The sequence below is a fragment of the Sturnira hondurensis genome, unplaced genomic scaffold (assembly GCF_014824575.4).
Source record: "Sturnira hondurensis isolate 20B ecotype Veracruz unplaced genomic scaffold, ASM1482457v3 Scaffold0017082, whole genome shotgun sequence".
Classification (NCBI taxonomy): Eukaryota; Metazoa; Chordata; class Mammalia; order Chiroptera; family Phyllostomidae; genus Sturnira; species Sturnira hondurensis.
In genome coordinates, this window is record NW_028089713.1 from 1,242,453 (window position 1) to 1,270,451 (window position 27,999).

The following is a 27,999-nucleotide window of genomic DNA, read 5'->3' on the forward strand; positions in this document are numbered from 1 at the left end:
GCAAGGCCGTTTTCCCTTCCCTTCCATTCCGGAGAAATGCATATGCAACAGGGCTAATTCTGCTTGCCCTGAAGCTCATTGTCCCCTTACCTCTTACCTAAATGACAGGCAGATCAAAAAAGTTGCTGGTTGAAAAATCACTTGTAAAACTATCGTGTAATTATTATTCATGAGCGACGGAAGCCACAAATGGAGGAGGACTTTCGACGTACTCCAAATTACCTTCTAGCTCAAATGATATATGAGCAGTGTAGCTGGGGATGTGGAAGTGAGAATGAGGAACTCTTCTGTCTATCTTTACTGCCGTGGCTAGCATTATTATTGTTAACGTTTGCTAATGTTAATAACTAACATTAACAGCATGAGATTTTGTAAGGGTCAATCTCTTGATCAAGTGTCCCTGAACTTGATTAATACAATACTGGGGTCATGGAGGAAATGTAAGACTTGGCTTCTATCATGTTCACAAGATCCTGGGTTTGTGTAACTACTTGAAAGAATAGGAAACGGACTTCAATTGGAGCATGAGTGATGAGGCTTGATCTTATATTAGTGGAATAATTTAGGGAATCTATGGAATAATTTTTAATCTTAGCTCCATAAAACCTTTAAATATAATGTGAAACCTATCCAGGGACAGACAGGCAGCTGACATCATGTGGAACGAATCTCTCTTAAAAATCTTTTCTATTCCAAAATTATTTTAAAATAAGATTCCGAAAGGCTGAAGGAGATCGAAAACCCCGAAACTTTCTGTGAGTTTTTAAAAGCAAAACAAAAAACTGCATAAACTACATTTCCCGGGAGGTCCTCGCGAGCAGTCTGCGCACTGGACTGGTTCTCTTCACCGCGAGGTAAACTGGGAAATGTAGTTCTCTAAGCAACTTTGCACGTGACCCGTGCGGAGAGGGCGAGAGAGACTGCGCTGGCTGGGTCGGGGTAGTGAACGCGTGAGCTACTCCTTCCTCCGAGATTGGTTTGTTCAGTGGAGGGAGGGCCCTCATCTTCTGCCAAACCCGGGAAATAAGCTGGCCAAGTTTAGTCGCTTGCTGGGCCACTCCGGGGAGGTCTCGGCGGGTGATACACTGCCAAGCCTCGTTCCGTTTCTCGGCAAGTCCGGCCGGGACGGGGAGAAGGTGCAAACAGCTGGGGGCTCGGAGCTCGCGCCCTGTGCCCGGTGCCCCACCCAGGCTGCGGCCACTCCGGGAGGAAGCGCGTAAAGGTCCAGTGCCTAGTTTCCCTTTTTGCTTTCTTGTCAGAGCAGCCCCAACAGACGGTGGGCAGAATGCCGAACTTCAGTTTGAAGGAGGTCAGGAGCTAAAGGGGTTAAAACCGACTCCCCCATTTCCCGCCTCCTCAGACGTCCACCCAGCTAGCCATGGGCAGCCGCGACCACCTGTTCAAAGTGCTGGTGGTGGGGGACGCCGCAGTGGGCAAGACGTCCTTGGTGCAAAGATACTCTCAGGACAGCTTCAGCAAACACTACAAGTCCACGGTGGGAGGTGAGACGTCGCGGTGGGCAGGGGTGGACAAGAGGCCCGGAGCGCGGACTCGAGATGTGGACTCTAGTGGGGTGGTAGCTGGGGATCTGTTGTCGTTGGGTCTTTCCTCGGTGCCTGGTTTCCTAGAGAGGCTGACTGTGGATATGTGATTTGCACGCCTCTTTTGGGTTTCCTCAGTTAGGATTTCCTAGCCTGAGCTGATTGCCCGAGAAAAGACCAGGCGGAGATGTGAAGATGAGGTGTAGGGAAGGGAGAAGGAGAAAATGAACAGTTGCTGCGCTCCGTGAAGGAACTCGGAGCCTAGGTCTCTTCCTGCAGGCAGCATCCCCAAGCGGTCCTGGGCAAATCTCAGACCAGCAGAGGCAGCTGAGACCCCGTGGAGGGCCTGGTGAAGTGGCAGCGGGGGCTGCTGCCCTTCGCCTCACGAAGTTCCAGGCAGTTAGTTGCAGCTGGCAGGAAGGCATTTACCCTGGCCTAGCTTTGTTTGGGGGATGTCTGCGTGGGAAAGCCTGTAGGCCACACAACTGGATGCCTGTCAGGGCTGATGAGCTGGGTGTTTATAGCCCACTGATTGCTTAAATAAAGGCAACCTAGGAATGCTTCAAGAATGTGAAATACACTACGTCTTTGACCTATCTTTCCATCCCTTTTTCTCTCCAACTGGTTTAGAGAGGAAGGGAGGAAGGAGGGAAGGAAGGAAGGAAACGCCTTAAGAGTTCATGTATTTCTTTACAGGTGTGATCCTTCGGTCTCTCTTTTTTCAGGAGTTGGAAATGCCCTTTTGTTAAGTAGAAGGTGCTTAGCTGGGCAGAGTTGGTGAAGGGGGAGAGTAACAAACATTTATCTCCATTAAAATCATTTTTAAAGGGAAAAAACTTGCACCAATGTAAATTTTGAAAATGTGTGCTGGTAATCATCACAAAATTTTAACAAGTTAACAAGCATTTACATTGCAATTAAAACATCCTTCTTAAGGACATCTAGCAAGCCCTGGTTGGTATAGCTCAGTGACTTAAGCCTGTAAACCAAAGGGTTGCTGGTTTGATCCCAGTTGGGGCACATGCCTGGGTTGCTGGCCAAGTCTCCTGTAAGTGGCTGGTGAAAGGCAACCGCATACTGATGTTCTCTTCTCTCTCTTTCCCTTCCCCTCTCTCTAAAAGTAAATAAGTAAAATCTTTAAAAAAGAAAAGAAACATCCAGCAAAAATTGAAGTTTAAAGTTTCAAACCACTCTGCCCCCCAACTCCTAAATAATATGAGGGTCCATATTTCATGGACTTGGTTTAAAAATGTTCTGCTAATTACCTTTTAGCAACTGTTCTAGTTTTCCTTTAGTAAAGAATATATGTGCCCTGGCTGGTGTGGCTCAGTGGATTGAGCACAGGCCTGTGAATAAGAGGATCACGGTTTGATCCCCAGTCAGGGCACATGCCTGGGTTTCAAGCCAGTTCCCAGTGGGGGACACATAAGAGGCAACCATACATTGATATTTCTCTCCTTTCCTTCCCCTCTAAAGATAAATGAATAAAATCTAAAAAAAAAAAAAAAAAGAAGAAGAAGAATATATGTGATTCTGGCTAATTTTTTTCAGTATTTATTCTAAATTCTCCCTAGCTTTTATTTCTGTCACAGATGTGGAAGAATATATTTCCAAACTTCAGAAATGATTCTATTTCTCCCCTTATCAAAAAGCTCTCTCCCACTGGCATACTCATTGAGCCTTAACTCATGGGGTCTCAGAATCTGCATGTGTTGCAGTATATTCCAGCACAACTTTTTTACTTTATGTTTCTTTACCCAAGGACATTTTTTTTCCCATTGCTTTTAGAGAGAGAGAAAGGCAAGGAGAGAGAGAGAGGAAAAGAAACATTGATGTGGGAGAAAAACATTGATCAATTGCCTTCTCACTCCATTCCCAACTGGGAATTGAACCCATGCCCTTTGGGTCTGTGGTCTACTGGACAACACGCCAACCAACTGAGCCAGCACAACTCTTAAGCATCATCTATAGTGTCTTCTTTCCGGAATCCTCTGGGATCTTTTCACTTTATTGCATTCCTGCCCAAAATAATCTCTATGCTTTATGGAGGATGTAGAATTCCCCCAAGGGTGTGTTTTTATCGTAATACAATTGTATTACAAGCCAAGAGTGAAATTGAATGTGGAAGAGTCAAAAGACACCACACTTCCCTTTAGAAGGGATTTCCCCCTTCTACAACTTCATTATCCCTTCCCTAGGAAACCCCTTAACTCTCCCAGATTACAAGGCTGTCCAACCTTTTGGTGTCTCCAGGCCACACTGGAAAAATAAGTGTTGTCTTGGACCATGCGTTAAATACACAAACACTAACAAAAACTGATCAGCAAAAAAAAAGATTTAAAGTAAATTTACGATTTTGTGTTGGGCCACATTCATAGCCATCCTGGGTGGCTATGAATATATTGAGCCCTCTAGGGTTGAACACCCTGGCTGTGATTAGGGATTGTTTTCGTAACTACCTCCTATCTCCAGCCTTGGAGAGAAGTAGGATCAAATAAATTGGCTTGACAAGAGAGCAGGAGCAAAAAACTCCCTTCTGAAAGTAAGTATAACTGAGCTGTCCTATACTTAATACATGAGTATGGGCTCAGCTCATTGAGGGCTTAAAAATTAAATGAATAAATAAATAGGAGTTGTGTATCCCTAGTGTTGTAACTGCATATTTGATCTAAGGTTTTTCTGTGGGTTGTTTAAAGGTAAATTTTATTCAATATATTTATGCATATATTTTCAGTGGATTTCGCTCTGAAGGTTCTCCAGTGGTCTGACTCAGAGATGGTGAGGCTCCAGCTGTGGGATATTGCAGGTACGCTGCAAAGACTGAATAGGAACAAGGGGCGAAATTTCGATTTAACCAGCCAGCTCCCAGAGAAAAACATGGAGCAGTAAAACCAGAAGTTTTATTCCTGAAGCTGGAAAGGTCATTGGAGCTGGAAAGGTCATCTGAGGATGCATGAGCTGAATAGACATAGAACTTTTGTAGGTGTTTTCTGCAGATGTCTTGTCCTGAATAAACAAATGGAAAGCAGTGTCTGTGGAGGTGGAGGGACGGGCCAGGTGGCGGACTGTCCAGGCTGTGGGTGGATGCTCCTACAGCAGCGGAAGTGTGCTTTTTCCAGGTTTTCAGCGACCCTTGGTGAGAAACAACTTACCCAGAAAATAGAGACATAGTAATAACTAACCCTTATTATGTGTCAAGCACTTTTCTAAACATTTTGGGTTCACTGGCTCATTATTCCTTGCAACGACCCTATGATAAAGCTACTTCTTCTGTCCCTACTTTACAGATGGGAAATAATTAGCCATTGAAAGCTCAACTTGTCCAAAGTCACATAAATAGTAAGTGACAGAGCAGGAATTTAGACTTGGAGAATCTGGGCACAGCATCCGGACTCAAGCGCCATGGACAGTGCCTTCTCTCCCGCAGCGAAGGCAGAAAGGGCAGGGTGTTAGAAGGGGCTTTGGGACTGGTTCCCAGCATCACCCCCTAGAGAACCACCCTCTCCTCCCAGGACAGGAGCGCTTCACATCCATGACACGACTGTACTACCGGGATGCCTCTGCCTGTGTTATTATGTTTGATGTTACCAATGCCACTACCTTCAGCAACAGCCAGAAATGGAAACAGGACCTGGACAGCAAGCTCACACTGCCCAATGGAAAGCCTGTGCCCTGCCTTCTCTTGGCCAACAAGGTACTTGGTCAATGTAGGAAAATGGCCGTTGGCCGTAGTCTTTGGTGGGAGAGCAAGCTGTCTAGAATGCTCTTTGGGCCTGGACATCCACTTTCCCCTCACAAGCTGGCAAAATCCTCTCTGCCTCCTTTCAAGGGATGTTGAAACTTTCTTTGGGAAGAATGTTGAATGTAGATTTTAGATGCTGCTGTTCTTAGCCACTGCTGGAAAGGTTTTAAATCCACAGGTATCTGAGCTGTGTTCCTATTCCCAGGAAGTTTATGGTGTTGCTTTTTATTTACTGTCCTTGCCAGTGTGATCTGTCCCCTTGGGCAGTTAGCCGAGACCAGATTGACCGGTTCAGTAAGGAGAACGGTTTCATAGGATGGACAGAAACATCAGTCAAGGAGAACAAAAATATTAATGAGGCCATGAGGTGAGTAGCTCATGGGCACACAGATGTGCCCATCTCCCACTGTAGCCCGTTGGACCTTCTCTTCTTGTTTCTGAGCAAATAAGAACAGACTGGAATACCAGCTTCTGAAGGTGCTGCCCTCTCTCTTCAGTAACGGGGGACAAACTGTGGCTTTCCTGAAATGGCACTTGGTGTTAAGACAGTATCTGCTGTTTCTGCCTTCCCCCAATACAGCTTTTCAGACTTATTTTTATTTGCTTTTCAGAGTCCTCATCGAAAAGATGATGAGCAATTTCAGAGAAGATGTGTCTTTGTCCACCCAAGGGGACTATATCAACCTACAAACCAAACCCTCCTCCAGCTGGGGCTGCTGCTAGGAGTGTTCTGCGTGCCTTCCCTCCCAGGTCTGATCCCTTCCCTTTGGTAGCCCATGCAGCAATTTCATTAAGTACATTTGAACTGTCTCCTGCTGACTGGCCCGTAAGGAGAGCCATCATCACCAAGAAATGACACCTGGGGCCCAGGTGCATTTCTGCATCTCCCTCAACTTGGTTCTCACTTGCTGCTGGCTTACAAGGCCCGGGTAGTGCCTCTTGTATAAGATCACCTCGTCACTCAGTTTGTGATCTGGGGCTTTGTGGGAAGGATTAGAAATCAGTATCTGTGTCTTAAGGATCGTAATTCTCAGCTGCCTTTGAGCTGATATTTCCATGTGATGTATGTTGAGATACCAATCTGATATGACTCAGATTGAGAGGAAAATGAAAGCAAGCGTCATTTCCCAAATTCCTTGCAGGTCAGGCTTTCAGATTCTTTCTGTCTTGGAGTTTGGATTTTCTGTAACTATCTGATTCTGAGATGCAGACGGAGTGGAACTGGGTTGGGGCTACTGGAAGTGGCTCAAAGTCACTGTATTTTTGAAGCTTCTGAAGTCATAATTACCGTGTTTTTTGCATCATAAGATGCACCTAGGTTTTAGAGGAGGAATATAGGGAAAAATTTTTTCAAGCAAAAAATGTGAAATATTTAATAACAGTATTTCACCAATATAAATGTAAACAGAACTCAACAGCAACATTAACAACCATTATTCCTCCCAAATTTGGGGGGGCAGGGAGGGGGGACTTGCATCTTATAGTCCAAAAATACGGTAGCTTTCTCTTGTCTTGGCTTCAAGAATAGTCACACTTACTCTGTCCAGGTGACTCAGTTGTTTGAAGAATCATCCTATGCACACAAACACATGAAATGTTGTAGGTTCAATCCCTGGTCGGGGCACATACCTAGGACCTAGGGTGTGGGTTTGAGCCCTAGTTGGGCACATATGGGAGGCAACCACTCGATTTCTCTCTCTCTCAACATCAATAAACATATCCTCAGGTGAGGGTAAAAAAAGAATAGTCAAGCTTTTAAACTGTCTATTTTGTATGATGAGAGATTTTCTCTCCACAGAGAAATTACTTCTCACATCAGGGTCTAATTATCTCCCTACTGTAGGGTAGGGGCAGGGTTTGCAGGGTTGGTGTCTTGATGCATAATGCTGCCCATGGTGCCTGGTTGCCTGTTCCTTGCAGCTCTGAGATTGTGGATGGAAGAAGAGGGAGAGGTTACTAGAACAAAACCCTGTGGGGCAACTCGCTTAGGAGCAATCTGGGTGACTAGCACTTAACGGCCACAGGAAATGAATATTGTGTACAGACTTTTGTCTGGGAATGGAAGTAGGTAGAAAATCATTAGCTAATTTAACTGCTAAATCAGGTAGGGTTTTAAGATTTCTGGGCCCCAACCTCAAACTTACTGAATGAACATTTCTGGGGGTGAAGCCTGGAAATTTGCTATTTTTCAAAGTTTCCCAGGTGACTTTGATCAGTCTGGTTTGAAAACAAACCACTGCTGGAGAACTTGGTACCCAGTTGCAGAGACCTAGGCCTGTCCTGTTAGTTCTCCAGGTGATTCTGATGCGCACCAGACTTTAAAACCACTGTCTTAAGGGAGAGGTTAAAAGCCAAATATCAGAAAAAGAATGAGAACCAAGCCTTCAGTAGTTTGTTTATTTTTGTTTGTTTGTTTTTAATGCCAATTATTCTAACTTCACAACTTTTGAGACCTCGGAGTTCTCTTTTGTATTACCCTTTTCAGTTAGAGTTTTTATTACAATGATTCTGAAGATAATAGTGGATTGACATTCACTTTATATGAGAAGAAAATTGGTTTTTATGCACTGGTTCAAACCCCTGAAATATCATAAATAAATGGGAAATAAATCTTGTATTCATGGTCGTTGTTGGTCATTTATGTGAGTTTGTTGAAGTGTTATCCTGTGCTGATTGTTCAAGAGTATTGTGGAAGTGGAGACTGTACTTTAAAAAAAAAAAAAAAAACCTTCTTTAAAAGTGAAGGTGAGTGTTTTTCTGCTTATCTATTAATTTACTAGTAAGTACCAGCTGCCTAGTACCAATTCAGTATTTGATGTAACATCCCAAATACTATTTGGAAATGCGGCCACTTAAAAAAACTGAATATGCTACATGGATGATAACAAGGGGTGGGTGGGTAGAAACGGGGGACGGAGGTGGGGAGGGGTGCGGGGAAGAGGCAGAAAACTACTTGAACAATAAAAAAAGGTTTTAAAAGTTTGAATATTTTTCGTATTTGCTGACTCAAGATATATCTACCTTTTCAAGCATTGATAGTAGCTGGCCTGTCAGCCCTTCAGATTTTGTCTCCCAATTGGTGAAAATTATAGGCCTGAAACTAATAAAAGAGGAAATTGAAATATATCTCATTCCTCTCTATGTCCATACCCATAGAGAAAAGGGAAAACAATAAGGAAGAAGAAAATGTTTACATCATTCAAAGTGTGATTATACTAATCTAACGATTAGATCCTGTCATTTGGATGCTACCTCTTAGGTAAGATTATTTGGAACGTGGAGAGACTGTGGAACCCTTCCCTAGAGAAGTTTCTGTATTTGAGACGCGATGCCCCCCAACCACTGGGCTGGTCTGTGGCCCAGAGAAAACTGCATTCGCTGCAGCTTCTGCAGCCTGTTCTTCGAGGCCGAAGGAAGGGCTGAAACAGCTGTGGGTGGAGACTGCCACTGCTTCTATTCTGGACAGAAAAGCCACGTGACCAAACAAGCAGGGGAAAGAGACAAAGGGCAAGGAAGGCCCTTCAGCAGTCACTGATGGTTTGCTCTTTTGTTATTGATGAGCCAAAATTACTCCAAGATGATTTTCCTAATTCACTTTCCCTAGCTCTTGCTAAAGTGTTCCTCATTTTTACCTATTATCTCCAGTTTCAGTTCTCCATGTGGCCTATCTTTTGTCCTCAAGACACTGTGTCCCATCTTACATGAGGCCTTTCTGCCCTTCATTGTCCTATGTAGGTAGTGGCCTGCTTTTGGCATGATCTAAGGACATGGTTAAAAGATGTAAGAATCTCCACAGGCCCTGGTTGGTGTAGCTCAGTAAATTGAGTGTGGGCCTGCGAACCGAAGGGTCACCAGTTCGATTCCCAGTCAGGGCACATGCCTGGGTTGCAGGCCAGGTCTTCAGCAGAGGGTGTGTGAGAGGCAACCACACATTGATGTTTCTCTCCCTCTCCCTTCCTTCCCCTTTCTCTAAATATAAGTATATAAAATATTTTTTTAAATCTCCATGGTATTCTATAAAATTTAATGACCAGGTTGCCCAAGGAAACAAACCTATTTATTTTGCCTCTCTCTCTCTTGGTTCACTATGTTTAGGAAGAACTCTCTGTATAAGTGACTCATTTATTAAAGCCAAAAAATCCCACAAACTGCAAGTTGGAATAGATAAGAAACCACTAGAAAATGATGTGTGTTCTAAAGAACTATTTTTTAGTTCATGTCTCTTTAATTCAGCCATAAATACAGAGACTTGAACGTATATCTATGTATGACTTTCATTGTTATTAGAAAAACCCTACCTTCTCTTTGACTTTCAAGCATCGTCTGAATTCACTCAAGTTCTACCTGCAATGTTTCAGTATAATAATGGCATTGCTCTTTATCAAGGTTTTCCAGGGAAACAGAACTGTAGGAGTATATATAAGGAACTGGCTTACTTGATTATGGAAGCTGAGAAATCCCAAATCTGCAGACCTGATATCCCAGTTAAAGTCCCAAGGCTGGCAGGCTGGAAGAAGCTGATACTTCCGTTCGAAGGCCATCAGTCAGGAGAATTCTTACTCAGCAGAGTGTCAACCTTTTATTCTGCTTAAGTCTTCAACTGATTGGATGAGGCCCACCCACATTTCCTAGCACAATCTGCTTTATTCACTCCATCGATTTAAATGTTAGTCTCATTCATAAACACACTCACAGAAACACCCAGAATTACGTTTGACCAAATATCTGGGCAGCTTATGGCCCAGTCAAATTGACACACAAAATTAACCATCACATGCACTTAATAGTACCTTACTGTATAATGGTGCTGTTTTCCAGCCTTTACACTCTAATTGGATTGATATTCATCAAAGTCCATCTGATTGGGACCTAACTGTGGGAATCAAGAGGAGAAAGCACATAGGAAGAAGGAGGAGAAAAAGTCAGCTTTTTAGCATTTATCATGGTATGAGCAGGGTAGCACTGGGTATCAATGGCTGGTTTTGTATGAAACTTGTTTTTCAGATATGTGAGTTGTGTGTGCTTTTTACACTGTCTTGGAAATGAGAAAGCAAACTGTTTTCCCCATTTTATGTTCGAGGGAACAAATATCTCTAAATTTGACTTTGTAAAAGGCAGCTGGTTGAATTTGAAATGAAGCCAAGACATAGCTGCAAGTCGTCTGGTTCCCGATCTCCATTCTGTCCTCTAGTTTCTGGGGAATATTTAACCAGAGGAAGCTATTTTGGAGGATAAGCCCAGACAGAGAAACAGCACTGACCGCTTTTGGGTTTGAAACTCTTGTTTTGTGCTAGATTTTGGTTAGAGACCATGTTCATATGTGGAATGGAGACATACATATAATTAAATGTGGAGCCAAATGAAGTGCAGTTTGGAGAATACGCAGTACAGATACATTGTGAGCTGCTTTACTGACAAGCTCTTCTTCTAAGATATGTCACTCAATGCAATGACTCATCTGATTTTGAATGTCAGCTCTCGTTTGCCAGTCCACAGACTTCAGCAGCCATCCCACTTTCTCTGTTGCTACCGGTAGCTAATATCTCGGTGTTGTCATAAACCAAGTAAGTATTCTGAGCGCTTCACATGTGACATATAAATGAGGAAACCGAGGCACAAAAAAACCAAGGTTCTGCTCAAGGTTACACAGCTAGCAAGTGGTAAAACTGGTTTTTAAGTAATGTGACTCCAGGGAACTGGGTCTCTACTACCACGCACTTCCTCCATTTTGCATGTATGTGCTTCGGTAGTGGCATCCTTGAAGTTTTTTCTAAATATTTTATTTATTTTGAGAGAGAGGGGAAGGGAGGGAGGAAAATAGGGAGAGGACCATCAATGTGCGGTTGCCTCTCATGTGGCCCCCACTGGGGACCTGGCCTGCAACCCAAGCAGGTGCCCTGACTGGGAATCAAACTGGCGACCCTTTGGTTCACAGCCCATGCTCAATCCACTGACCTATACCAGGTAGGGATGAAGTTTTTTCATATAACAATTTTTCAGTATGGTGGAAACAAAGAGTAATTTATTAAATGGGCATATAGGTTTTTCTAATACCTTTATAATGAAAAATTTTAAATCTACTCATGAAATGGAGGAAAGAAGAAAAATCCAAATCACCATTTATTTACATATTGATAAATTTGTTTTCAATCAGGTTTTTTTAAAGCAAAGCTTTTTTCCACATAGTTGTATTCACACCTACATCATTTTAGATTACATATCTTTCTTTTATGTGTCTAGTATTATTGTAGGAGTTGTGGGGAATATAAAGCTCTATGCCATAGAGGTTAAAAGGAGAAGGAGGTTAAGAAAGATTTCTTAAAAGGAAGTAGGACTTAGATACAAATCAAGGAAGAAGGGGGATAGGATTTTAGGTTGGTAGGAAAGGGAGTTAAGAATTTTGACACAGAGTTGAGAAATAGCCAGTTCCCAAAGTGCTCAGGCTGCAGATCATGGGAAATAAGATCAGAAAGATTGTTGAGAGATTGTCTGGGTCGTTCATGGTTTTAACTGGTAGTGGCGTACCTGCCATGTGCCAGGCTCTTTATTAGATGCATGGGATGGAGGCGTGGAGAAGAGAAGCTTCCTGCCCGTGAGGGGCAGCCTGGAAGCGAGTCAGACATAACAAAGCACTGCATCTCACTGCAAGGAGTGCCGAGTCTACTTGTAGTGGTGGAGGACCGAAGGGAGGTCAAGAAAAGCCTCATAGACACTTCAGCTGAGTAAGTGTTGCTAACTGAAGGACTACAAGAGGAAATAATGCATCTTTTTAAAAAAATATATTTTATTGATTATACCATTACAGTTGTTCTATTCCCCCCCTTCATTCCCCTCCACCCGCACACTCCCTCCCCCACCATTCTCCCCCCCTTAGTTTATAACCACGTGTCTCAAGTTCTTTAGATTCTATATTTCCCCACTATTCTTGCCCACCCCCCTATTTTCTACCCACCATCTATGCTACTTATTCTCTGTACCTTCTCCCCCCTTCTCCTCCTCCCACTCCCCTGTTGCTAACCCTCCATGTGTTCTTCATTTCTATGGTTCCACTCCTGATCTAGCTGTCCTCTTAGTTTGCTTTTGTTTTAGGTGTGGTTGTTAGTAACTGTGAATTTGCTGTCCTTTCACTGTTCATAATTTTTATCTTCTTTTTTTCCTAGATAAGTCCTTTAACATTTCATATAATAAGGGCTTGGTGATGGTGAACTCCTTGAATTTGAGCTTATCTGAGAAGCACTTTATCTGCTCTTCCATTCTAAATGAAAGCTTTGCTGGATAGAGCAGTCTTGGATGTAGGTCTTTGGATTTCATGACTTGGAATACTTCCTTCCAGCCCCTTCTTGCCTGTAAGGTCTCTTTTGAGAAATCAGCTGACAGTCTGATGGGAAGTCCTTTGTAAGGTGACTGTCCCCTTATCCCTTGCTGCTTCTAGGATTCTCTCCTTCATTTTAGTCTTGGCTAATGTAATTATGATGTGCCTTGGTGTGTTCCTTCTTGGGTCCAACTTCTTTGGCACTCTCTGAGCTTCCTGGACTTCCTGGAAGTCTATTTCCTTTGCCAGACTGGGGAAGTTCTCCTGTATTATTTGTTCAAATAAGTTTTCCACTCGTGGCTGTTTCTTGTCCCCTTCTGGCACCCCTATAATTCGGATGTTGGAACGTTTAAAGATGTCCTGGAGGTTCCTAAGCCTCTCCTCATTTTTTTGAATTCTCACTTCTTCATTCCTTTCTGGTTGGGTGTTTCGTTCTTCCTTCTGGTCCATTCCATTGATTTGAGTCCCAGTTTCCTTTCCATCACTATTGGATTCCTGGATATCTCCCTTCATTTCAATTAGTTTAGCCTTCATATGTTCCTCTAATTTGTGACTATAATCAACCAGTTCTGTGAGCATCCTGATAAACAGTGTCTTGAACTGTGCTTCTGAGAGACTGGCAATTTCTCGGTCACTTAGAGTTATCGGCTCTGGGACTTTGAGTTCTTCTTGCCCCATCTTTTGGGCTGTTCGTGCCTGTTATGTAGCAGGATCGGAGCCCTAGGTGTTCACCAGAGCAGGGCAACTCAGTTGCTGGGTTGTGACGCTGTAGGTGGGGGTGGGGTCAAAGAGGAGCAATGGCGTCCCGTCTGCCGCCTCCCGCCGCAGCCCCCACAGGTGCGGCAGCTGTCACCGTCACCGGGCCCGCGTGTTTCGTCCCACTGCATACGAGTGTGCCACCGTCGTCAGCCCTCGCCCCCTGGGGCCCGCGTGGTCCGTCTCAGTGTGTGCGAATGTGCGACCTTGGTCAGTCTGCCCCACACCCTGACTGGGTCCGGGCCACTTGCACGCCTAGGTCTGGGGACATTTTCTGCCCAACCCTGCTCCGCTGCTGGCTCCGCCCCTCTTACCGTCCCAGTTGAACGGTTAGTTATTGTCGGACTTCCGTATAATTTGATTTTTCTGTTCTTTGGCTGTGTCTTTGTTCTCCAAACCTTTATTGTATTCAAACTTGGTTGTGGGAGAAGGCACAGTGTTTCCACCTATGCCTCCATCTTGGCGGAAGTCTCCAAGAGGAAATAATGCATCTTAAACAGAAGAAAGTAAATAAAGGCATGGGGACATGCAATAAAGTGCAGAGCTTGCTCAGAGAATAGTGGATGTTCATAATACCTGTAGCTGGCAGGGAGGTGGAGGACAGGACTGTGAGAAAATGAGGATAGATATAGGACCAAATTGAGGAGAGTCCCACAGGCCATGTCAAAGCATTTGAACATCACTTTGTAGTGGAGAACTATTAAAGGGTTTAATTTTTTTTAACTGCTCTGGTCTTTTTATCTTTAGAAGGGAAGGGAAGGAGAGAAGGAGAGAAATATCGATGTATGGTTGCCTTTTGTGGGTCCCTGCTGGGAACTGACCTGCAATCCAGGCATGTGCCCTGACTGGGAATCGAACTGCAATCCTTTGGTTCGCAGGCCCACGCTCAATCCACTGAGCTACACCAGCCAGGGCCTTAAAGGGTTTAATTTTTTTTAAGTTTTTTTAATTGAAAAATACATAAACATTACCTTTTTTAAAATAAATAGAAACATATCATTTTATGATATATTTATTTAAAAATAAATAGAAACATATCATTTTATGACATCAAGGTATGAGACCTGGACTAACATCAAGGTGTCGGCAGGACCCTGACAGGTGTGGCTCAGTGAGTTGGGCATCGTCCTGCAAACTGAAAGGTCACTGGTTCAATTCCCATTCGGGGCATATGCCTGGGTTGCAGGTCAGGTCTCCCATAGAGGGCATATGAGGGGCAACCAATCAATGTTTCACACGTTGATGTTTCTCTTCCTCTCTTTCTTCTTCCCTTCCCCTCTCTCTACAAATAAGTAAATAAAATGTTTTTTAAAAAAGATGTTGGGACTTACCTCTAAGTTGGAGACAGAGACATATACACTGTGCCTCCTCATACAACCAAAAGAAAGACAACAGCAAATTTAAAAACAAAAAATAACCAGAACTGCCAGAAAATCAAACTGTATGGAAGTCCAACAACCAAGGAGTTAAAGAAGAAATATTTATTCAGACCAGGGCAGAGACAGGAAGCTGGGCAGAGAGGACTCAGGCAACGTGGCTGGAGGACCAGGGTGGGCAAGGGAGAGGTTGGTGGACCAGGCAGTTCCACATTTGAGTGCAGAAAAACAGGGAGGAACAACTGCAGAGAGAGGCAGACTGTGCAACCCAGGGTTCCAGCGCAGGGATATATAGACTCAAAACCTCTGACCGAAAAAATCTGTAGGGATTGTGGCAGTGGGAGAAACTCCCAGCCTCACAGGAGAGTTCACTGGAGAAATTCACAGGATTCATAGAGTACACAAGTGAACCCACCTAGGAATCAACACCTGAACGGCCCAATTTGCTTGTGAGTAGACGTGGCTTGCTCCACCCTGGTGAATACCTAAGGCTCCATCCCTTATTACATAACATATGCCCTGAGACCAAAAAAAAATATGACCCAAATGAAAGAACAGATCAAAGCTTTAAAAATAGAACTAAGTGATGAAGAGACAGACAACCTATCAGATGCACAGTTCAAAACACCGGTAATCAGGATGATCACTGAAATGGTTGAATATGGTTGCAAAATAGGGGAAGAAGTGAAAGCTATGCAAAGTTAAATCAAAGAAAATGTACAGGAACCAACAGTGACGGGAAGGAAACCAGGACTCAAATCAACAGTTCAGAGCAGAAAGAAGAAATAAACATTCAGCCAGAACAGAATGAATAAGCAAGAATTCAAAAAAAATGAGGAGAAGCTTAGGAACCTCTGGGACAACTTTAAACATTACAACATCTGAATCATAGGGGTGCCAGAGGGAGAAGAGGAAGACCAAGAAGTTGAAAACTTATTTGAAATTGAACAAATAATGAAGGAGAACTTCCCCGATCTGGCAAAGGAAATAGACTTTCAGGAAGTCCAGGAAGCTCAGAGAGTCCCAAACAAGTTGGACCCAAGTAGGAACACACCAAGGCACATCATAATTACATGACCCAAGAGTAAAGAGAAGGAGAGAATCTTAAAAGCAGCAAGAGGAAAGGAGACAGTTACCTACAAAGGACTTCCCATTAGACTATCAGCTGATTTTCTCAAAAGAAACCTTGCAGACAAGAAGGAGCTGAAAAGCATTCAAAGTCAAGAAAGGCAAAGACCTACATCCAAGATTGCTCTATACAGCAAAGCTTTCATTTAGAATGGAAGGGCAGATAGAGTGCTTCCCAGATAAGATCAAGTTAAAGGAGTTCATCATCACCAAGCCCTTATTATATGAAATGTTAAAGGGACTTATCTAAGAAAAAGAAGATAAAAAACATGAACAGTAAAATGACAGAAAACTCACAATTATTAACAACCACACCTAAAACAAAAGCAAACTAAGCAAACAACTAGAACAGGAAGAGAATCACAGAAATGGAGATCACATGGAGGGTTATCAGGGGGGGAGTGGGAGAGGGAGAGAGGGGAGAAAAGGTACAGAGAATAAGTAGCATAAATGGTAGGTACAAAATAGACAGGGGGAGGTTAAGAATAGTAAGGGAAATGTAGAAGCCAAAGAACTTATATGCACCACCAGGGACATGAACTAAAGCGGGGAAAATGTGGGTGAGAGGGGGAGTGCAGGGTGGAAGGGAATAAACGGGAGGAAATGCAACAACTGTAATAGCATAATCAATAAAATAAATTTAAAAAAATAAACTGAAAGTTTGTATACTCTTTGACTCACCACTAGGAGGTCCTAAAAAAGTTTTCACATGAGTGTCTAAATACATATATAAAGATGTTAGTTTGTGACACTATTTGTTAGAGAGAAAAAGAAACAACCCAAATATCCATTAACAGATAGATGGTTACATAAATCATGACACACCTATGCAGTCTCATGCAGCAGTTAGAAGGGATGAGGTAGAACTTTATGTTCATACATGAAGACATAGCCAAGTTACACTGAAAAGAAAAAAAGCAAGTTGCAGGAAGCCAAATGTGAGCTTACTCCCTTCCCTTTTTTAAACACGGGGAGGAGTGCACAGCTAGGACTGTACATATGTATAGAAAATCCTGGAAGAATATTCAAGGAATTCTATCTCCTGAAATGTCTGTATTATCTGAATTCAAAAACAATAATGTTTATTCTTGGCCCTGCTCTCAGCTCGTTGTGTTCCCCAGGCAAGTGCCTTCAACCCACCACTCCCAGTTTTCTGATCTGTGGCAGCACAATAACGATACCCCCTTCCCAGATATTAGAGACCTAATCTCTGGAAGCTGTGGATATGGGCGGGGGGATTAAGGTTGCTAACAAACTGATCTTGATGTGACAAATTAAGCTGGATTATTTGAGTGGACCCAAAGTGAATATTGAAGCTGGAAAAGACACCAGAGTTTGGGCCGTCTGTCACTACCAAACCCAATAAGCAATGGCAGCAACTGAATCTTTGTGGCACTTTATTCAGATGGCCGGGGACCTGAGAAAGTGGCGGGTTCATAGCCTAACAGACCATCTTAAATTCCATTTTTAAATGGCCCTTTTTGTAAGAATAACAAAGTGTAGGTAAGGGGTTTGGAATTGAGGGAAAAGTTAATTGGATTTAAAAAAACCAACTCCAGCATTCTCGCCCTGGGAGGTGGTGTTAAGTTGTGCCCCAGGCAGTAGTCTTTGCTATGTCCTGGGAGGTAGTCATCTCACCCTGGAGGGCAATGGCTCAGATATCATCTTGAATTGCTTGCTGTCTTCCTGAGGCACAAAGGTGGAACTGCGTATGGTCTCCTAGAGTCAAGGTGGGTCAGACCTTCAGTTCCTAGAACAAAAGCTTTTACATGCATTGATTACTAAGCTTATTAGCTATTACTTAAACTCAAATTTTCCAACTCTTAAATTCCCTATCAATCACAAGGTCCTTAAAAAGTAGAAGAGTTAGAGTATGAGATATAAGAAAGATTTGACCAGCCATTGAGGGCTTTGAAGATGGAGGGAGGGGGCCTTGAACCAAGGAATGTGGGTGACCTCTCCCAGCCAGAAAGGATAAGAAAATAATTCTTCTCTAAAGCCTTTATAGAGGAGTGCAGCCCTGATAACATCTTTTATATTTTTATTTATATTTTTAAATGTTTTATTGATTATGCTATTACAGTTATCCCATTTTTTCTCCCCTTTATTTCCCTCCACCCTGTACCCTGCTCCCACCAGCATTCCTTCACCTTAGTTCATGTCCATCGGTGGTGCATATAAGCTCTCTGGCTTCTACATTTCCCATACTATTCTTAACCTCCCCCTGTCTGTTTTGTATCTGCCATTTATGTTCTTATTCCCTATACCTTTTCTCCCTTTCTCCCTCTCCCCCTCCCCACTGATAACCCTCCATGTGATCTCCATTTCTATGATTCTCTTCCTGTTCTAGTTGTTTGCTTAGTTTGGGAGGGTTGTTTTTGTATTAGGTTCGGTTGCTAATAGTTGTGAGTTTGTTGTCATTTTACTGTTCATAGTTTTCATCATCTTCTTTTTCTTAAATAAGCCCCTTTAATATTTCATATAATAAGGGCTTGGTGATGATGAACTCCTTTAACTTGATCTTATCTGGGAAGCACTCTATCTGCCCTTCCATTCTAAATGAAAGCTTTGCTGTATAGAGCAATCTTGGATGTAGGTCTTTGCCTTTCTTGACTTTGAATGCTTTTCAGCTCCTTCTTGTCTGCAAGATTTCTTTTGAGAAAATCAGCTGATAGTCTAATGGGAAGTCCTTTGTAGGTAACTGTCTCCTTTCCTCTTGCTGCTTTTAAGATTCTCTCCTTCTCTTTACTCTTGGGTCATGTAATTATGATGTGCCTTGGTGTGTTCCTACTTGGGTCCAACTTGTTTGGGACTCTCTGAGCTTCCTGGACTTCCTGAAAGTCTATTTCCTTTGCCAGATCGGGGAAGTTCTCCTTCATTATTTGTTCAATTTCAAATAAGTTTTCAACTTCTTGGTCTTCCTCTTCTCCCTCTGGCACCCCTATGATTCAGATGTTGTAATGTTTAAAGTTGTCCCAGAGGTTCCTAAGCTTCTCCTCATTTTTTTGAATTCTTGCTTATTCATTCTGTTCTGGCTGAATGTTTATTTCTTCTTTCTGCTCTGAACTGTTGATTTGAGTCCTGGTTTCTTTCCTGTCAGTGTTGGTTCTCTGTAGATTTTTCTAAATTTTATATAATGCAACCTCACTGCTGCCTGGGTCTTCTTTATGCTGTTGAAGTACCCAGTGAGTTCCTGGCGCATCCTGATAACCAGCATTTTGAACTGTGTATCTGATAGGTTGTCTATCTCTTCATCACTTTGTTGTATTTTTTCTGGAGCTTTGAACTGTTCTTTCATTTGGGCCTCTTTTATTATTTTTGTCTCAGCACACCTGTTGCTGTAGTGAGGGGCAGAGCCTCAGGTGTTCACCAGGGCGGGGCAACCCACATCACTGATTTGTGATGCTGTATGTGGGGCAGGGGTCCCAGAGTGACCAATGGCACTTGCTCCTCTCTGCCAGATTCCAGTCACTTCCCCCACTACCCAGAGTCAAATTGTGCCCTTCTGGTACTGATTCCTGTGTGGGTGGGTTTGTGTACATTCTAGGACCCTGTTAGGACCCTGTGGGTCTCTCCAACGAACCCTCCTGTGAGGCTGAGAATTTCTCCCACTGCCGCCTCAACCACCACAGGTGTTTTCTTTTCTTTTTTTTTTTTTAAAGATTTTATTTATTTTTAGAGGGGAAGGGAAGGAGAGAAATATCAATGTATGGTTGCTTCTCGTGAGTCCCCTGCTGGGAACTGGCCTACAACTCAGGCATGTGCCTTGACTGGGAATCAAACCTCGATCATGTGGTTCCCAGGCCCACGCTCAATCCACTGAGCTACACCGGCCAGGGCCACCCCAGGTGTGCTCAATCAGTGGTTTGGGGCTTTATTTTCCTGAGCTGGGGCACTGGGTTGCACGGTCTGTCTCACACCACAGTAGTTCCTCCTGGTTTATTCACATGTGAATGTGGGACCAACTGCTCCACCAACCGCTGCTGCTGTCCTGCCTCAAGTCCTCTCTGCCCAGCTGCCCGACTCCGTTCCTCCTACCGGTCTGGATGAATGTGTCTTCTTTAACTCCTTGGTTGTCAGATATCTATACAGCTCGGTTTTCTGGCAGTTCTGGTTGTTTTTTTGTTTTTAAATCTGTTGTTGTCCTTTTGGTTGTGCAAGGAGGCACAGTGTGTATATCTACACCTCCATGTTGGCTGGAAGTTCAATTTTGTTAATTAATTTACTCACTCAAAAATATCTGAATGCCTTCTGAATACAAGGGACTCACCCGAGGCCCCCACTCTAGTGGACAGAGTTTAGTCGACCGTAGCAGGATTCAAGCATGAGGTACTAGCAGTGCAGAGGTCCCACCCCACTTCTTAAGTTTAAATATAGTACCCAATTTCCCATTAATATTTGTATAAATATACAACAGGTCCACCAATTGGGTGTGAGGAACCAATTTACCTATATTGTTAGCAAAACTGTTTTTAACTTTTACCTATCTGAGAAGTGAAGATTTAAAAAAAATTTTGTTATGAGTTTATTTTTAAATATATTAGTTAATTTTATGTTTTCTGTTAGTCACCTATTTGTATTTTATGTCTGTTTTTGTTTTGTTGTATTTTTCTTAGTGATTTTGTAAAAGTCCTTTGTATAGTAAAAATATCAACCTTTTGTGATACATATTACAAATATTTTCCCCAGTTCATGGAGAGATTTTAGGTGGAATGATGTTAGATTTTTGCTTGAGAAATGTATCTGATAGCGGCTTAAACACTAAAACACTAGTATAAACCGTTTAGACTAATAATCTAAGAAGTTGTACGGCCCTACCGAGACCGTGCTTCAGGAAGATAGTGTTGTCTGCTTTATCTACCACAGATTACCAAAAGAAAAAAAATAAAAAACAGAGAAAAGAAAAGCTGTTGCGGTAGTTTAAGCATGAATGGTAACAGTGGAAATGGCAGGTGAAAAATAACTTTGAGGAGTGCAATGAAGAAAGAATCAAGAGGTTTCCATGATTGAGACTAACAGTGAGGCGTGGAGGTGGAGTCAGTCGCACTAAGGATCTGAGCGCAGGTGACTAGGAAGATATCGCTGACAGAAACGAAGACAGTGCTGACAGAGTGGGGAGTGAGGAAAAGAAGGAGTGTGAGGAGGAGGGCTTGTTTGGCACAGATAAATTGAGCTTGTGGACATCCACGTGGAGACGTCCTTTAGGAACTCAGAGAGAGGCAGAGAGGCCGTCAGCCTTGGGTGTCCCTGGAATGTATTACTTTCCCAGGAATGACTAGGAGACAGCAGAGAAAGAGTGACACCTTGGACGTTCGTAGTGCTGAAAGGTGACTATCATCCTTCTCTCTGTCACCTTTTCTCCAGCTGTGAGCTGTGGACAGTCTTTGTGAACTATGTTCCCGGGACTTCACTGTGGTGGTGTTCTGTTGGAGGAATAACCCAGCTGTTGGGAGACAACAAACACCGAGGTGAAGACAATGTGATCCATTCTGCTGCCCATAGTGCTTCACAGTATACAAGCCACTCTCATAAGTGAGCCTATGTTTTCACGTTATTATGCCAACTGATACAATTATTCCCAATACAGATGAAGGAGCTGAGGGTCAGGACTCTGAAATCTGCCAAAGGTCACCTAGATAGTAAACCACGGTGCTCAGGAAGATGACAAGCTCGGTGCTGCTTTTGTCACATGTTGGGGCCTTTCCTTTCAGCAATGTTCACTGCACAGGATTTGCTGGTGGTTTAGATGGGTAAGACTCTGTCTCCCTCAGTGTTACAAGGGCATGTTTTCTATAGATTGTATTGGCGTCAAGCAGAACAGCAAGTGTTGAGAAAAACACAAAGTATTAGTCTTTTGGTTTTTCCCCTCAATTCAAACTAGATGTCAAGTTGTACCTCTTTTCTGTGTAAGTAGCAGAAACCCTCCTAAATTTATCTTTTAACATTTTTAAAAGTAGACAAGAAGATGGAAGTCTGGAGCCAAAGACATATACACTTGAGAAAATGAATTTAAAAGTTCGGATTGACTTTGGCCCAACCTTTTTCTAGCTGTGACCTGTGGGCGAGAGAGCACCCTCCTTAACCATGAACCTGCCTCCAGGTAGGCCACTGGGCCTGTGGAGCTCCGGAAAGACCAGCTGGACAGCTCTTCTGTCCCATCATTTTTGCTGAATATGTTGTGGCACAGAGTCAGCAGTATAAGGGTAGAAGTTGAAAAACAAACAAACAAACAAAATCGGAGGAGCTTTCTTTAACTTCCCGACAGGGTCTGCCAAGAGAGGTGACTTCCTGTGTTTCAGTGGTCTGTTGGTCCTTAGGCTTGGTCAGCTGACTTCACTGAGGTCCCAGAACAGAGCACTCAGAAATTTGTATGATGTTCCCAGCTACCAGACCATGGACTTGAAGGAAAGGGTCTTCGTCAGGGATAGGGAAGAAGCATCAGTCCTGCCACCCCAGCACTGCCCCTCCTTCCTGTCTTTAATGCGCTGAAGAGAAGGAAAAGGCTACTTCTCAAAATACAGGGTCTGGCACAAATAACACCCCTTTTTATTACAAAATTTTTCATTACAAAATCATAAGCATGGAATTCTGTAACCTAACAATATCACACTCAAGTACACCATAGGACATTTAGATGAAATGTTCAAATTAAAACTATAAATTATTACACCCATATTATTGCTCTACTCACCACACTCAAGCAAGCAGGCATTACTTCTGCCAGACCCTGCATAATCAAAATCACAGGAGAAATTAAGCATTGGGCTTAAAAGGCCATTAAATCTCATTTCCAGGGAAAAGGAATAACTGATTTTTCTGTCTCCTGAGCCTTTTTGTTCTCATAATTTATCAAAGTTTTAGTATGTGTATTGCCCCTTCAGATTTATCTAACAGTGCTTCTAAAATCTAACCTATTGCCCTGGTCGGTGTGGTTCAGTGGACTGAGTAATGACCTGCGAACCAAAGGGTCACTGTTCGATTTCCTGTCAGGGCACATGTAGGTTGCAGGCTGGGTCCCCATTTAGGGGTGTGAGAGAGGCAACCACATATTAATGTTTCTCTCCCTCTCTTTCTTCTTCCTTTCCCTTCTCTCCAAAAGTAAATAAATACAATCTTTTAAAAAATAAAATAAAATCTAACCTGTCACCCAATCGGTGTTTTTCTTCAGTTTCCAATCAGTTGACACAGATTCCCTGGGTCACTTCCATCTAGCCCATTTTGGAAATGGGCTAGATGGAAGTGACCTTGGAGATTGTATTCCAAGTTCTCTTGGCAGTCAGGCAGATAGTACTAGGGCTCTTGTGGCATAATTTCTATACTTGTCCCCTAAAAAGTAAACTAGAAGTTCAAGTCTTAATTTATTTCATTCCTAAAAGTATTTGTTAAAACACTGAGTGAATAAACAAATGGAGGGAAGATGTTAGCCAAAACTGAGTTGAGGAGAGAGATAGGGTATGACCCTCACCTTGAATGAAGAAGAATCTTCATTCAGTGGCCACCTGTATACTGGGCTTCATACTAAACTATAAGACAGGATCTGGAAGATCTTTTCTGAACTTTCTGCCTGCCTGTACACATTGACTATGGCCAGACCTTTTTATTACCTAATATATAAGTAACAAGAATACCTCTGCCTCACCTCACAATACCAAATAATATTATTTTCTAAAATAATAGCAATCTGCCTTACTCAAATAGCCTCCAAAAGTTACTCATGATTGCTGCACCACCCCATTCTCTGTACTGGCATTTTGACAATAATATGAATGACAATATATTTAGTTAAAACATATCTGGACACCCATTAGGATGGCTACTATTAAAAAACCAAAATAATAAGTGAGTGTTAGCAAGGATGTAGAGAAACTGGATCCCTTGTGTACTCCTGGTGGGAATATAAAGTGGTGCAACTGCTGTGGAAAATAGAATGCAGATGCCTCAAAAAATTAAAAGTGGAATTACTGTATGATCTAGCAACTCCACTTCTGTGTTTACACCAAAAATAATTGAAAGCAGGGTCACAAAGAAATATTTGCACACGTGTGTTCATAACAGCATTATTTACAATAGCCAAAATCTAGAAGCAACCCAAGTGTCCATTGACAGGTAACAGCTAGGCAAAACGTGGCATATGTATGTATGTATGTATGTATATATATATATATATATATATGCAATGAAATATTATACACCCTTTAGGAGGTAGAAAATTTTGATACATGCTAGAACATGCGGAAACCTAGGAGACATTGCGCTAAGTGAAATAAGCCAATCACAAAAGGACAAATGCTATATGATTCTACTTATATGAGATTCCTACAGCAGTCAAATTCGTAAAGACAGAAGGTAAAATAGTGGGTGCCAGGGGCTGGGGAAAGAGGTTATGGAAAGAGAGTTTCGGTCGGATTTGATGAAAAAGTTCTGGAGATGGAACGTGGTGATGATTGTACTACAATGTGAATGTACTTAATGCCACGGAACTATGCGCTCGAAATGGTTGAAATGGTGAATTTCATGTTATGCATCTATTACAACAACAAAGTCATTCAAGGAAAAAAAAAGTGGAGTAGCATGGAAGAGGCAGAAAAGAAATGTAATCCTTCACTGGTGTACTGCGCTATTCATTCTCTTCCCTTAATACCCAGATCTTACAGAGACTTTCAGGGGTCAGACAATGATGGGTTTGTTTGTTTATGGCATGTATCTTCAGTTGGTTATTAACAGGCTGCCTGCGGCAGGGATTAAAGTCTATTTTACAGTGGTGGGGTAAGCCTTAGTTGTTGCCATAGGCGTCCTGAGCTCTGCCTCTGGGAGTTTAGGTATCTAACAAACGTTCATAGATTTTATTGGAATGATCTGGGTTACCCCAAGTAATTTGACTTTGAGTTTTTTCCTATCCCTACGCAGGGATCAGGTCACCTTTTAAGAATTGAACTTAACAATTTTAAGCCATTACATAGTGCTTATTGTATGTCAGAGACTGTCTTAGAGGCTTTTCATATATGGACTTATTTAATCCTAATAACTCTGTAAGGTGTTATTGTTCCCCATTTTACACTTAAGAAAACTGAGGCACAGAAAGGTAAAGTTATACAATTATTAAGTTGTGGACCTGAGCTTCAAACCGAAGCACACTGTGGCTAGAGTTCATTCCCCTCTTAATCACAGGTCCTCGAAGTACTATCGGAGACTGGGACTTTAATGACCCTGAAGCGGATCTCAAGGTCCAGAATGGAGAGTGGAAATTGGAGAAGTTTTTCCTTGTTTATGATCCTACCTCTCTGCTCCAGCGGCGGTTGCACCCCTGAAGGCTAAATGCTAAAGCCAGGGAATGGAGCTTATGGGTTTAAGGTCAATTTTTTTGAACCTATGGAATTTCCCTCCAATTCTGAAGCAGCCCCTTGGTGACGAATCAGCTGCCTAGTTTCTAGGTTTTGATATTAATGTGGTTTCTAGATGATCAAGCAAGCGAAATAAAAAAAAATTAAATTAACAGTAGGTTACATTTGACTCCCGTATAAATCTTTTTTTCTAGTCGTAACAAGATGTGACCCACGACGAATCTGCAATTATGGAGTGGAAACCGGGGGCCGGCAGCAGAGCGACCATTTTTGTTTTGCGGCCGTGCACTCTCAGAGCATCTTGACTAACAGGACCCAATAGAGGAGGCAGGGCCTATCAAAGGGAGGGGCGGAGCCTGGGGACGTGATGATTCAAATAGACTAATGAGCTCTGCGCAACTGGCAAAAACTGCCAATGACGAGGCGTTTTGGGGAGGAGCCCAAAAGCCCTAGCGGTTTTGGTTGCACAGCGGCTTTGGCGCATTTTCGGCTGGTTTGATTCATCCATTTTGAAGAGACGGGGGAGCAGGGGTTCGTCTGATTACGGGTCTCTGAACCAAGGAGCGGCGGAGTTTGAGAAGCCAGCGGCTCGGGGTTCTGCGGTATTGGCCCCCTCGGCCGAAGTTGGGGGGGTGGGGCGCCCAGCGCGCGGGGTGGGGGGGGTCCTGGTCTTTGGCTTCTCAACTCGGTGCTGATTCGACAGCGAACATGTCTCGGCCTGTCAGGTCAGTGCGGAGTCTGAGGCCTGGAGCGGGTTGGAGAGGTGGGCGCGGGGTATATGGTGAAGGAGTGGGGGACACAAGCCTAGAATCTGCTGTCTCCCGTGTCTCGCGTGGCCTCCTTCCTTTTGGGGCCTGAGCGCGCCCTTGAGTGTTGGGGGCCTTGCTGGCACAGAGTGCTGCTTGGGGGGGGAGGTGTCGGCCATGCGCCTATGGTGCTTCTCCCCGCCCCACTCCGCTGCAAGGCTCTGGGCTGCTCGGCTGCCTCCCCCCCCCCCCCCCCCCCCNCGGCCGCCCCCCCCCCCCCCCCCCCCCGGCAGTGGGAGGGGTGTTCCCTGAACCGCCAGCGGCCGAAGGGGGAGGGGTGTGAAGTTAAGCGTCCTTACCAGGCCCCACCTCCTCGGGGCCAGCCTCTTGGAGCTTTCTGGGGAGACGTCGTCGGACCTGGGCTTGGGGCCCCTCACCCTTAAGTGAGGAGTGGAGACACCCGTATTGCCCCTTCCCCATCTGTTTGCGTGGGAGGCTGAAGGGTGGGGAGGACTCAACTCTAGCGGACTGGGTGTTTCACACCAAGGAGGAGGGCAGCGCTGCCACGGGGCCCCGCCTCCGTCCGCTGGGTTGCCCCGGGGCCCCGCCTCCCGTACTGGGTGTGGGCGGGGCCGGTCTTTTCCCCCTCTGGCAAAAGAGTTTGGAAATGGGCCCTGGGGGGATGATGACTGTTGTTTCTCACCCACCTCAGAATTCTGAGGGTCTCAAAGCTCCGGAGTTCGCCCATTTCCCTTGTCGGGGAAATGCCCTTCCTCCGGGGAGGTGCGGGGTAACAGCATGACCTATATCCCCTCTGGTTCTCTTTCCCCACGGCTCTCTACTCTCACCCAGAGTACCTGTCTCGATGTTTTTGTTATTCTCTCTCTACCCCGAATAAATTTAATAATAAAGGGGTTAGATTCAGTTAACCGTTAGACTTTATTCGGAGAATTTCAACAAGTTTGCTGTTATCCCGCGGACGGGAATCTCCTTTTGCTGTCCTCCTGGCTATTGTATGGAATGTCCCATTATGGAGGGGTGTGGCTTAATTCAATCTGTTGAGACCTTTAGGAGAGCTTTTGCGGATAAATACTACTTGTCACGTGATGTCTGTGACGTTTTCGATGTGAGGAAGTGGCTAAGTAGTTTTAGTAGATAAATAGGTAAAGGTTTGGTTTTAAAATCTTAACAGTTGTTTCCCCTTCATTCCAAGTTTTGTGAGAAGCGGAAGTATTTTGGCTTAGATCTCTAAAGGGAGGTTTGGAACCCGTTCTGTTCTCGACTAGATCATCCGTCTCCTACTGGTGGTGTAGAACCGCACCCACACCCTGCGCTCAGGGTGGGCGTGTGGAGAACTCTGAACTACCTGTCCGCTTCTCTGCCTTCTAAGTTCAACATGCATCTGATAACTCACCGTCGCCTCCGGGGAGAGTTTTGCCGACTTTTGGCAGGGAGTCTGAATAGATAGTTTCAGGTTATAGTATGCATCCCCCCTTTTTTTGCATAAAAATTGAGGTAGCCCATCAATTTTTGTAGAATGTTTTCTTTAGAATCAGGTAAAACGGGCAATATCAAATATTCGTTTCATCTGGATTGGATCTTCTGTCTTCTGGTGAAACTGGACTATTATTATTCTCGACTTTTTAACTTAAGTTCATTAGGTCTTGATGACTTTATTGTAACTTTTTTTAAACTCATGTCTGAATTTGTGTTACCAGATTTAGAAACTACGACACGAATAGGACTTTATTTTATTTGAAAACTGGATTTTTAATATCACCAGATAGAGACAAATATATTATTAAGCATTTTCTGTAAGATTTTTTGGAGGCATTGAGATTTCTGCACAGCTTTTTTCTTGCTCGCTATGTTGTTAAAAATAATTTTAACTGTTTTTGCTCCTAATTGAAGAAGTTAATATATTATGGGCTTTTTTTGGGTGACTTTCAAATGATTAATTTCAAAGCAGCTTGGTTTTTTATTATATATTTTAGTGATAAAGGCTTTTTGTAACTATCTTTAAGTTTAATATACTCATGACCAAAAATAAAGCAGAA

At 43.4% G+C, this 27,999-nt stretch overlaps 2 protein-coding genes and 1 long non-coding RNA gene across 8 annotated transcripts in view; 2 read left to right on the top strand and 1 right to left on the bottom strand.

Annotated features, from left to right (window-relative positions):
- Window positions 1-909: 909 nt before the first annotated feature.
- Window positions 910-6,628, top strand: RAB29 (RAB29, member RAS oncogene family). 5 transcript variants are annotated; one of them, XM_037067195.1, is made up of 6 exons: window positions 932-950; window positions 1,265-1,502; window positions 4,276-4,347; window positions 5,054-5,235; window positions 5,529-5,650; window positions 5,895-6,628. In XM_037067195.1, the coding sequence occupies exons 2-6, from the start codon at window positions 1,379-1,381 to the stop codon at window positions 6,004-6,006; spliced, it is 612 nt and encodes a 203-aa protein (XP_036923090.1). In that variant the 5' UTR covers window positions 932-950; window positions 1,265-1,378; the 3' UTR covers window positions 6,007-6,628. The 5 variants fall into 5 exon arrangements, with proteins under 5 accessions (XP_036923091.1, XP_036923090.1, XP_036923092.1 ...); XM_037067194.1 differs by lacking the exon at window positions 932-950 and adding an exon at window positions 959-1,136 and having other exon boundaries at window positions 1,260-1,502; XM_037067196.1 differs by lacking the exon at window positions 1,265-1,502 and having other exon boundaries at window positions 910-950.
- LOC119001716 (uncharacterized) lies at window positions 6,441-27,969 on the bottom strand. The gene is made up of 3 exons (XR_005069620.1): window positions 27,957-27,969; window positions 14,416-14,420; window positions 6,441-6,504 (listed from the first exon to the last, which is right to left on the bottom strand). It is a non-coding gene; the product is annotated as an uncharacterized LOC119001716 (long non-coding RNA).
- The window catches only part of NUCKS1 (nuclear casein kinase and cyclin dependent kinase substrate 1), a 28,600-nt gene continuing 26,254 nt past the window's right edge, over window positions 25,654-27,999 (top strand). Inside the window, exon 1 of one of the 2 annotated variants that reach the window (XM_037067192.1) lies at window positions 25,654-25,921. In XM_037067192.1, coding sequence (XP_036923087.1) covers window positions 25,905-25,921 — 17 coding nt within the window. In that variant the 5' untranslated portion in view covers window positions 25,654-25,904. The remainder of the gene's footprint in view (window positions 25,922-27,999) is intronic. The other variant, XM_037067191.1, reaches the window with a different exon arrangement.

Excerpts from the sequence above, each read along its gene's own strand:
- RAB29 (XM_037067195.1), top strand. The coding sequence starts at position 1,379 with ATGGGCAGCCGCGACCACCTGTTCAAAGTGCTGGTGGTGGGGGACGCC. Across the intron at positions 4,348-5,053 it reads CCAGCTGTGGGATATTGCAG|GACAGGAGCGCTTCACATCC; the intron begins GTACGCTGCAAA and ends CTCTCCTCCCAG. Across the intron at positions 5,236-5,528 it reads GCCTTCTCTTGGCCAACAAG|TGTGATCTGTCCCCTTGGGC; the intron begins GTACTTGGTCAA and ends TGTCCTTGCCAG.